The sequence below is a fragment of the Balaenoptera acutorostrata genome, chromosome 10 (assembly GCF_949987535.1).
Source record: "Balaenoptera acutorostrata chromosome 10, mBalAcu1.1, whole genome shotgun sequence".
NCBI classification, from domain to species: Eukaryota; Metazoa; Chordata; class Mammalia; order Artiodactyla; family Balaenopteridae; genus Balaenoptera; species Balaenoptera acutorostrata.
Window position 1 is genome coordinate 75,022,149 of NC_080073.1, and position 10,370 is coordinate 75,032,518.

Sequence of the window (10,370 nt, forward strand, 5' to 3'; positions counted from 1 at the left end):
CTGGTGTGATTCGGGGAGTAGAGAGAGGAGTGAGGGGGGGCAGGACCAAGCCTGTGGCAGGGGTGGGCTATGCCAAGGAGGACAGCTTTAGAGGGTTACAGAGAACCCCTGCCCGCCCTCCTCCCCCAGGAGCCTGAGACCTGCAAGGCACACTCACTTCCCTCACAGCTTGGCTCCACAGGTGAGGACCTGCCCAGCCCCCCGCTGACCTTCTCTCCACTCCCTCAGAAAGACTATCTTTTCTGTTCTAGGGCCAAGAGAGCTCTGAGGACAGCGGCACAGAGAAATGAGTGGCTTGAGCAAGGTTCCTCAATCAGGGGCTTGATAGGGGCCAAAAGACCCAGGACACTGGAGGGGCCTTTGTTAGTAAAGAGAGGTCCTTGGGGGACACTCTGGAAAAAAGAGACCAGAGTGGGAATGTGGAGGGTGTCATGTCTCTGATCGTCATACACTGGGGCCTGCTGAGATTTTCCCATTGGCTACTCAGGAGTCAAGGCCAGGATAAGAGCTGAGACCAAGCCAAGACTGAAGGGTGGTCAAGATGAACTTCTAAGTCCTCAGCCGATGCAGGAGCCTAGTCTTGCCCATGGTGATGTGGTGATGGGGGAGGAGAATCTGCATGGTCATTGGAATTTGGCCATTAGTCAGAGGGAAATATGAGACAAGCCCATTTTCATCTGTTCCAGGTGGCATCTTCTGCATTCCTCTCCATCCCATGTACAATTAAGCCCAAAGCAGTGTAACATCACCCATTGCCACCACCATCAATTTTACCACAATCACCACCTCTATCTCCATTACCTGCTTCTAACTCTATTACCCACCACTACCAGCACCCTTATCACTCAAATCACAGATACCCTTCTCCATCACCTGCAGTCACCACCACCATCACCATCACCACCACTAGGCTCTGATGACACGATTAACAAGAGAGACAAAATTCTTGTTCTCCAGGAGCTTATATATCTTCAGCATGAGCACCGCCACCATTTTCACCATCACCACCACCACCACCACCACCACCATCAGTATCATCTACCACATAATCGTCATCACCACCACTGCCCTCATAACCACATCACTATTACCACTATCCCTAGCCCCATACCCTTCATCCCTATTCCAATCACCATCATTTCTGCCATCAGTATTCCCACCTCCATCGCTGGTATACCATCCATCCCATCACCATATTTCCCACTACAATGGATTCTGTCATTACCACCATCATCAATGTAGGAAATGATTACCTGGATTGTAGCAATGATTAATGGTCAGTGAAGCCCCAAGTAAGATAGGGAGGTCACTCAGTGGAGAGAGAGGCAAAAGAGTAAGAAACACTAAAGTGTAAGAAGTCTCTATTGCAGGCAATCCCAAATAGGGAATTGTTTACCCCAGGAACTTATTCTTTCCCAAACCCTCCAACAGTTCTAGCATAATTTCAAGTAAGGAGTTGTTGTTTTTCCAGTGCACAAGGCTCCTTCTCATCTAGTCTGGTATAAATGAGGGTCTCCTTCTATCTTGGCCTCTGAGCCCAAGTTTGGATTCCCAGGTTGGAGGGGCATGGGGGTGGTTAAAAATTTAATCAAGGGGCTTCCTTGGTGGCGCAGTGGTTGAGAATCTGCCTGCTGGTGCAGGGGACACGGGTTCGAGCCCTGGGCTGGGAGGATCCCACATGCCACGGAGCAGCTGGGCCCGTGAGCCACAACTACTGAGCCTGCGTGTCTGGAGCCTGTGCCCTGCAGCGGGAGGGGCCGCGATAGTGAGAGGCCCGCGCACCGCGATGAAGAGCGGTCCCCGCACCGCGATGAAGAGTGGCCCCCACTTGCCGTAACCAGAGAAAGCCCTCGCACGAACCGAGGACCCAACACAGCCAAAAATAAATAAATAAATAAATAAAGTAGCTATAAAAATTAAAAAAAAAAAAATTTAATCAAAACCAGCTCTTGACTGGTGATTCAGAGCTGATCAGTACTCTGGTTAGACTCCTGGCATTTCCTACCTTGCTTGTCCTTGCTTTTCCAGCCTCCAAACATCATGGTCATTGTCACCACCATTCCTTGATGACATCAGAGAGGAGAGCTGCCATATGGGGTGGAGGCAGGGAATAAGATGAAGCCAGGGGTACAGTTAATGTCAAATTACTCTCTGTAGAAAGGGGCTTCAGATTTAGATCTGAGTTGCCTAGAAGCCAATGCAAAGAGAGAGAGGTGACTATTAGCTACGTCTCATGTTAAGGAAGGAGAGAACCCTCCACTGTGAAAACGAAGGCACCACAGCCAATGCCCAGGGTTGGCCTCATTGGCTGTTCTCTCTGGCTGTGGAAAAACCTCAGAGTATTCCCCTGTGGAGTCGCTGGAGGGACCATGGTGATGAGATGGCTGCAAAACTTACCTCTCAGGAACCACAAACAGTTATGGTATTTTATATTTTTATAGAAATGATTACATAGTATCAAATGAGGGAGGAACCAACAATGTGGGGGTCGCATATGGGTGAGAGCAAGAGGGAAGGAGTTTCTCACTCTTGAGCTGGTCTCCAGAGTGGCTGGGGCATCCACCAGGTGAATAGGAGGGAGGCCAGGGCTGCCCTCAGGACCGCACCCAGGGTACTGGAGGGTATTGGGCATGGTGGGGAGGGGTCAGAGACAGGCTTGGGGAGAGGAGTCATATGGAGGGTCATATGGCCAAGCTAGGGAGCTGGACTTTCACCCTCCAGCAGAGGGAGCTCTTGAGGGGTTTTTTGTTTGTTTGCTTTTGATGTGGACCATTTGAAAAGTCTTTATTGAATTTGTTACAATATTGCTTCTGTTTTATGTTTTGTTTTTTTGGCCGAGAGGCATGTGGTATCCTAGCTCCCTGACCAGGGATTGAACCCGCACCCCCTTCACTGGAAGGCGGAGTCTTAATCACTGGACCTCCAGGGAAGTAGCATGGTGAAGGGTTTTAAACAGAGACATTACCCTGTCAGATTTGTGTTTTAAAATGTTCATTGTGGTGGGTGTGTTGAGAGGGGTGAGACTGGAGGCAGGGGGTGTTGTATCACTTGTTTTAATCCTCTCGCCAGACTGCACGCTCACTGGGGACAGGGACTGTGGCCGAGGCATCTTTGTACCTTACAGAATGCTGAGGTCGCACTAGAGACTCAATATCTTTTACTATTATCACCTCCTGTCACCACCACCAAATCACTGCCCTCACTCCCAAGCCTATTAGCATCACCATTAACACACACCATGTCAACAATTTAGCTCTTTTCCCAGAGCTTTCTCAGGGAGCCCAGCCTAGGGCAGACTGGAACATCTCCAGCTCAGCAGCTTGGGTCAAAGGCCCGGGCAAGAGTCAGGGGTCCTGGTCCTCTCTCCAGCTCTGCTGCTGAGTCACTGTGTGAACCCAGCAAGCCGTGTTCCCAGCCTCCCAAACAGTTTTTCTTAACTCTTCAAAGTGGGGGCTAGATTAAATAAGAGGTTTTCAAATATTTTTGTAGCTTGGGCTCTTTAGAAGCTTATTTGCCAACCTGGTGTTTGGAGAATCAGATCAGAATAAATCTGACATTGCTGGCTTTCCCTGTGCTTTCGCGGCAGGGGGACATGAATGAGAACTGAGTGGGGAGTCAGACAAATTCTGAGTCTTAGGCATTCATTGCAGGCAACTATGCCAGGACCTTGGCAAACCCTTTCCTTCCCTACCACCCCCCCCGCCCCAGACACCACGGGGTGATTTAGGAAGCTCCTGAAATAGGGGCAGAGGGCAGGCAGAAGGGACTGTGTATGTGGGAAGAGCCCCTGAGTGAAGAAGTGGGAGGGTGATAGGTCTCGGACCCCCAGATCAGCCAGGCTGTCCAGTGTGGTTCCAGGTGTGTCTCAGGCCAGGGCATAAGCTGCGGGTAGGGGTACAGGGAGGCCATGTGGCTCAGCAGGAAGAACCCTTCACCTGGTTAGGGCCTGGCTGTCAGTCTTGCATCCTGAGCTGCTGGTCAGGCTGTGGCTACAAATAGACAAAACTGAACTAAGGCTTCACAGGACAAAGGGCATCCAGGGAGAGCTGGCACTATGCTCCAGGGGACCTCCCCTTTTAGGGACCCTTGGAAGCTCTGCTGACCAAGGGGCTAGGGCCTCACCTCCTACATACCCAGCTACCCCATCATGGGAGCCCAAGGTTGCCCCACTTGTTCCTTGAGCACCAATATGTAAGTCCCAGAGCCACAGAGTCAGTGACCTCTGAATGGATGGCAGCCCCTCCCCCCAGGCACTGGGCCAGACAGGCAGGGATCCCTGGAGACCTAGGTGGCCTGGGAGGGCCCAATCCTGGACCAGCCCCCGAGGGCTGGATTCTGGCTGCAGGCTCTCTGCTCATCAGTCAGTCTACTCCCGCCTCCAGAGTCCAAGGGTCCAAGTGGTGGGCAGTTTGAGCTGGGCTGGGCACTACAGAGGGAGTCCGTGCTGGAGAAGGTTGGTGGGTGGGCAGCATGGGATTCGAGGAGCTGCTACACAAGGTGGGAGGCTTTGGGCCCTTCCAGCTGCGGAACGTGGCACTGCTGGCCCTGCCCCGTGTGCTGCTGCCCATGCACTTCCTCCTGCCCATCTTCCTGGCTGCTGTGCCAGCCCACCGCTGTGCCCTGCCTGGAGTCCCTGCCAACTTCAGTCACCAGGACGAGTGGGTGGAGGCCCACCTGCCCCGGGAGCCTGATGGCAGGCTCAGCTCCTGCCTCCTCTTCACCCATCTCCAGGCGCTCCCCAACACCACGCTGTGGGGAGGGGGGCAGAGCCCTGGGGAGCAGCTGGAGGGTGAGCCCTCCACAGTGCCCTGCCCTCAGGGCTGGGAGTACGACCACTCGGAATTCTCCTCCACCATTGCAACCGAGGTACCCGTGCTGGGAGGTTGGGGTACATGCGAGTGGATGGGCCTGCCATTGCCTTGGGTGATTACCATGTGGGCATTAGACACATTATTTTACCATTTAGAGTCTCAGTTTACCAATCTGTAGATGGGATCTAGAAATTCAAAGCACTGAGCTTCGTTCCTGGCTTGTAGTAAAGCCCCTATGTGAGAGCTGCTATTATTAATTGCGAGGTGATTAGGGCAGGTGAGGGCTAAGATGGCTCTAGGGAGCTGGGGCAGAGATTTGAGAAGGGTGTTTCTGTAGTAAGAGGTGGAGAAACAATAGAGGATTCCTCTCTCTTCCTTTTTTCCGGGCCCCAGGTCTAGGATTTGCATAATCCATCTAGAGGAGTGCAGGTGGGGGCAGAGTCTCTCTGGGAAGGAGCAGAACTCCTGTTGTCACGGTCAAGGCCTTCTATGGGAAGACACTGAGGCTGCAGAATTGGGGAGGGGCAAAGTTTTCCACCCCCCAAGCTGGGGTGAATAGTTGGGGGCTATCTGACATGGAGGTACCAGGATGGCACAGTTGACCTCAGAAGAACCTGGGGTCTAGGAGAAGAGGGATTGGTACCAGCTGGAGAGGGCCCTGTGCCCATAGGAGGCCCCTCCCTGCCTGTCCCTGCAGTGGGACCTGGTGTGTGAGCAGAAAGGCCTGAACAGAGCCACTTCCACCTTCTTCTTCGCCGGTGTGCTGGTGGGGGCCGTGGCCTTCGGATACCTGTCTGACAGGTGGGGTGAGGTAGGGGGGCCAATAAGGGTGTGGGGTGGGGAACCCTTTCCACTAGCTGGGGTATGGGCCTAGTATACCTCTGTCTTGGGACTTCCCTTCTACAGGGCGCTGACCCTGCATGACCCCTGTGCAGGTTTGGGCGGCGCCGTCTGCTGCTCGTGGCCTATGTGAGTTCCCTGGTGCTGGGCCTGGCATCTGCAGCCTCAGTCAGCTACACCATGTTTGCCATCACTCGCACCCTCACTGGCACGGCTCTGGCTGGCTTCACCATCATCGTGATGCCACTGGGTGAGGCAGGCAAAGGACGGGTAGGGCCTAGAAGACTGCAGGGAGGCAGTTGTCAAGGGTTGAGACTGAGCCCATCTGGCCCTTGCTAACTGTCTTCCTGTCTTCAACCGCGCCCTGGGTCCAGAGCTGGAGTGGCTGGACGTGGGACACCGTACTGTGGCAGGTGTCCTGAGCAGCACCTTCTGGACAGGGGGTGTGATGCTGTTGGCACTGGTCGGCTACCTGATACGGGACTGGCGATGGCTTCTGCTGGCTGTCACCCTGCCTTGTGCCCCAGGCATCCTCAGCATCTGGTGAGACCTGGGGGTAGCTGGGGAGTGGGAGATACAGGAGGCCAGAGACAGAATTAATCAGAGGCTGAGATTCGAAGACAGACTGAGAGATGAAGAGAAACTGTCAGTGACCAACAGAGAGAAAGAGAGACAGAGATCAATACAAAGAAGATAGCACCAGGCACGTGAAGCAGAGAAACGGGGAACAAAATATAGAGAGATAGAGATGGAATGACAGGCAGAACCACTGAGAGACAGTGAGAGACCAGGACAGAAAGGCAGACTCAGAGGCACAGATAGAGAGGAACACATGAGTGACAGAAGAGACAGAGCCAAGCACAGACAGGCTGGCGCCCTGGAGGGGTGGGGGTGGTGGCAAAGCCAGCACAGGGGTAGGGAGTCCAAGCAGGAGGGTGGGGGGCTGAGTGAGATGGGCATTTCATTGCCTACCCAAAATGAACTGGTTTTGGATGATCCCTGTGGGTATGTCTGTATGTCTGTCTCTCTTTCATCCTATGCCCTCCTGTCACCTGTGGGTGAAGTGGGTAGCTGGTCCTGGGGGCTGAGGTTTTGGGAGCAAGACCAATTCAGTTGAGTAGAGAAGGGACTCCCAGGCTGTGGAGGACCTAGGCCTGGGCAAGGAAGAGTGGGAAGAGGTGGCTTTGAAATTTGGCCTTAAGGGATGAATAATAGTTCATCAGGTGAGGAGGGCTTGGGAAGAGAACACATTCCAGGCTGAGGGGACTGTGTGGGGAAGAGCCTGGAAGCTGACAGCCTGTGGTGTGCCCAGGAGGGAGATGTGGCTTAGGGTGCTCTGACTGAAGGGCCTTCTCCTGCCCCCCCAGGTGGGTGCCTGAGTCTGCACGCTGGCTTCTGACCCAGGGCCGTGTGGAAGAGGCCCACAGGTACCTGCTCCGCTGTGCCAGGCTCAATGGGCGGCCTCTGGGTGAGGACGGCCTGAGCCAGGAGGTGAGAGTGGATGTATGTGTGAGTGCATGCAAGTACACGTGTGTGTGTGTGTGTGCCCTGTGTCAAGGGTCCCCTTCCTGGGGTCCACTCTGTGTGCAAGAAAAGCTCCTGACCCCCAGTGGAGTGTTCCAAACTCTTCAGGATGTCCTACTAGCCCTAGTGGGCCACACCCTTGACTCAGGGCCCACCCTACTCAGCTCGCACGTGCATCCCCTCCCCCACTACTGCAGAAGAGAAGGATGGAGACCCAGGGAGAACAAGGTGCCTTGCTTGCTCAGGCCACATAGCCAACTCCGATGTCACAAACTCTTCTCCTTCCTCACCAGGCTCTGAGCAAAGTGGCTGCTGCGGAGCGAGTGGTCCGAAGACCCTCATACCTAGACCTGTTCCGGACACCAAGGCTGCGACACATCTCATTGTGCTGCATGGTGGTGTGGTGAGGAGGGGACTGACCTGGGCCTGGTGGGGTGGGGGAGGGGCACACTCCACTGGTGCTGAGTGTGAGAGGACAAGGGACAAGTGAAACTGTAACTGCAGATGGCAGGAGGATCCGCCTCTAGGGAGGAAGGGGCCCTGGGAGGTCAGGATGGAGCAGGCATCAGAGACACATGGAGTTAAATTCAGGCTCTGCCACCTCCTTACTGTGAGCCCTTTGACAGGTCAATTAACACTCTGAGCCTCAGTGCCTCTTCTGTACAACCGGACGCTATTAGTTCCTATCTCACAGGGTTGCTGTGAAGATTAGGTAAAGGTGCTTGGGCTACTGGCATGTGCTGCACACTCAGAAGGGATTATGGGGACACGGAAGACCGTGGGCAGCGGGATCCGAAGGTGGGGGAGACGGTCCCTCTAAAAGGACAAGGCTCCTGAGAAGAGAGGACAAGGGGGCGCGAAGGAGGACCCCTGAGTGGTATCGCGACCCCCCTCAGGTTTGGAGTGAACTTTTCCTATTATGGCGTGAGCCTGGATGTGTCGGGACTGGGGCTGAACGTGTACCAGACGCAGCTGCTCTTCGGGGCCGTGGAGCTGCCCTCCAAGCTGCTGGTCTACCTGTCGGTGCGCCACGCTGGACGCCGCCTCACGCTGGCAGGAACGCTGCTCGGCGCCGCCCTCGCCTTGGGCTTCAGGCTGCTGGTGTCCTCCGGTGAGCCCCGCCCCAAGCCCCCGCCCATTCCCGTAGGCCCCGCCTCCTGGCCGAGAACCGCCCCCCCGCCCCCCCCCCCCCGCCCTTTCCCGGAAGCCCCGACTCAAGGCCAGTTAAGTCCGGGCCTCTCCGGAGGCTCCACCTCCTATCCTGGGAGAACCTCGGTTCTCCTGCAAGGCCTGCTCACTGCCTGGACCCCTTTTCCTCTAGAGGTGAAGTCCTGGAGCACCGCCCTGGCGGTGATGGGGAAAGGTTTTTCGGAAGCTGCCTTCACCACTGCCTACCTGTTCACGTCGGAGTTGTACCCTACCGTGCTCAGGTGAGGGGTCCCAGGCAAGCCACCTGGAGGGAGGGCTTGTTAGTCACAACTCTTACCAACACACCTACATACACACACTGCACCCCAGTCCCTGTCGCCCATTCCTTACAGAGCTAATCAGAGCTGTCTGTTTGTTTGCCTAAGTCTGGGAGAAGGTGGGGCATTTAATCTTCTTTACTAAGTGACCTTGAGCAAGGTCAGACAACTTCTCTGGGCCTCCTTTAAAAGAAAACAGTCGCAAAAGGCCCCATCTGTCCATCCGATCCTACTCAACACAGCCCAAGCAGAACTGCCCTTGGGGGTTGTCTCTGGACATAAGGCCCTGGCCCTTTCAGGTAGCTATTGACAGGTGGGGAGGAGATGGGTAGGCAGCTGGGCATGTTTAGAAAGCCTTGTGTCTCCTCTAACATGGCAGGGTCTGTTCCAGCTGCTGACCCCTTCCTTTCACGCTACCCTTTCCCCATCCTCTTTCTGATGACTTTTTTTTCCTTCAGCAATACCTGATCGGTACTATCAGAATGGGGGCCCATCCTCTGGTGGGTGCTGGCTTGGGGGCCCCTGGCCTGGAGGTGGGTGGGAAGACCACCTGAAAGAAGACTCAGCTTTCTTAGCTGTCTGGGGAGAAGGGGGCACCAGGCCCTGCCAGCCCAGAAAGGGAGCCCCGTGAGGCATGACCGCAAGTAGGTGTGAGCACCAACCCCCTCCTCCGTCCTCTCTCTCTGAGCAGACAGACAGGGATGGGGCTGACTGCACTGGTGGGCCGACTGGGGGGCTCTTTGGCCCCACTGGCAGCCTTGCTGGACGGAGTATGGCTGTCACTGCCCAAGCTCGCTTATGGGGGGATCGCCCTGCTGGCTGCCTGCACTGCCCTCCTGCTACCAGAGACAAAGCAGGCACAACTACCAGAGACCATCCAAGACGTGGAGAGGAAGAGGTGTGTGCACAGGACTGTGTCTGTGTGAGCACATGCATGTGGGTATGGGTGCTCAGGTACCTGACACCTTAGGTAAGATTCAGAGAGGAAGACATGTCTGCACATGTGTGTCTGGTGCATGTATGCGAGTGTGTGTGGGTGTGTGACCTGAGGTATGTAAACTGCGTGTATAGAAGTGTACATGAGTCCGTACCTGTGTGTGTGTCCAGGAAGAAAAGGATGTGTACACACACTCAGGTATGCCTACATGTCAGGGATGGGTCAAGCATGTGTGGGAGTCACTTGTGGGAGTACATGTGTTTGTATATCAAGAGCTGGGGGGAGCCCTAGGCCAGCCCTATGGGGCAGGCTGGGGTGGTAGGCTGGGAGGATAAACCCCATCATTGCTCATGACTCCTTCCTCCTCAGTGCCCCATCCAACCCTCAGGAGGAAGAGATGCCCATGAAGCAGGTCCAGGACTGAATGGAATCAAGGGCAGGCCCTCCATGGAAGTTCTGCAGCAGGGGCTGGGAGAACAGAAGGGCAGGCCCTCTGACCAGGGCTGGGGGCAGTGAGCCCCCTGCCCAGGCCTGGAGTTGCCCCCTCTCTGTGCTCATCCAGCCTTGACTATTTGGCCTCCAGCAACAGAGCAACTTCCCAGAATGCAGTGGGCTGCTGAGAATTCTGGCACCCCTCTCATGGCTGGGGGGATTCTGTAAATAAAGGTGCCCCTTGGGTTAGGGCAACAGTGAGGAGCTGTGGGATGAGCCCTGGATGGGAAGCCACTGAGTCTGGCCCTGGGTTCTGGTCCCAGCTTTGTCACTGATTTCTGGGTGACCTTGGGCATGTGG

At 55.2% G+C, this 10,370-nt stretch overlaps 1 protein-coding gene across 1 annotated transcript; it reads left to right on the forward strand.

The window, feature by feature from the left end:
• Positions 1–4,443: 4,443 nt before the first annotated feature.
• On the forward strand, positions 4,444–10,043 carry SLC22A7 (solute carrier family 22 member 7). The gene is made up of 10 exons (XM_007193766.3): positions 4,444–4,866; positions 5,509–5,612; positions 5,747–5,901; positions 6,026–6,194; positions 7,019–7,142; positions 7,469–7,578; positions 8,072–8,286; positions 8,497–8,605; positions 9,333–9,539; positions 9,948–10,043. The coding sequence occupies exons 1-10, from the start codon at positions 4,471–4,473 to the stop codon at positions 10,000–10,002; spliced, it is 1,644 nt and encodes a 547-aa protein (XP_007193828.1). The 5' UTR covers positions 4,444–4,470; the 3' UTR covers positions 10,003–10,043.
• The last annotated feature ends 327 nt before the right edge of the window (positions 10,044–10,370 follow it).

Coding starts and splice junctions, on each gene's coding strand:
- SLC22A7 (XM_007193766.3), top strand. CDS start 4,471: ATGGGATTCGAGGAGCTGCTACACAAGGTGGGAGGCTTTGGGCCCTTC. Junction 5,902..6,025: donor CATCATCGTGATGCCACTGG/GTGAGGCAGGCA, acceptor CCCTGGGTCCAG/AGCTGGAGTGGCTGGACGTG. Junction 9,540..9,947: donor CAAGACGTGGAGAGGAAGAG/GTGTGTGCACAG, acceptor CTTCCTCCTCAG/TGCCCCATCCAACCCTCAGG.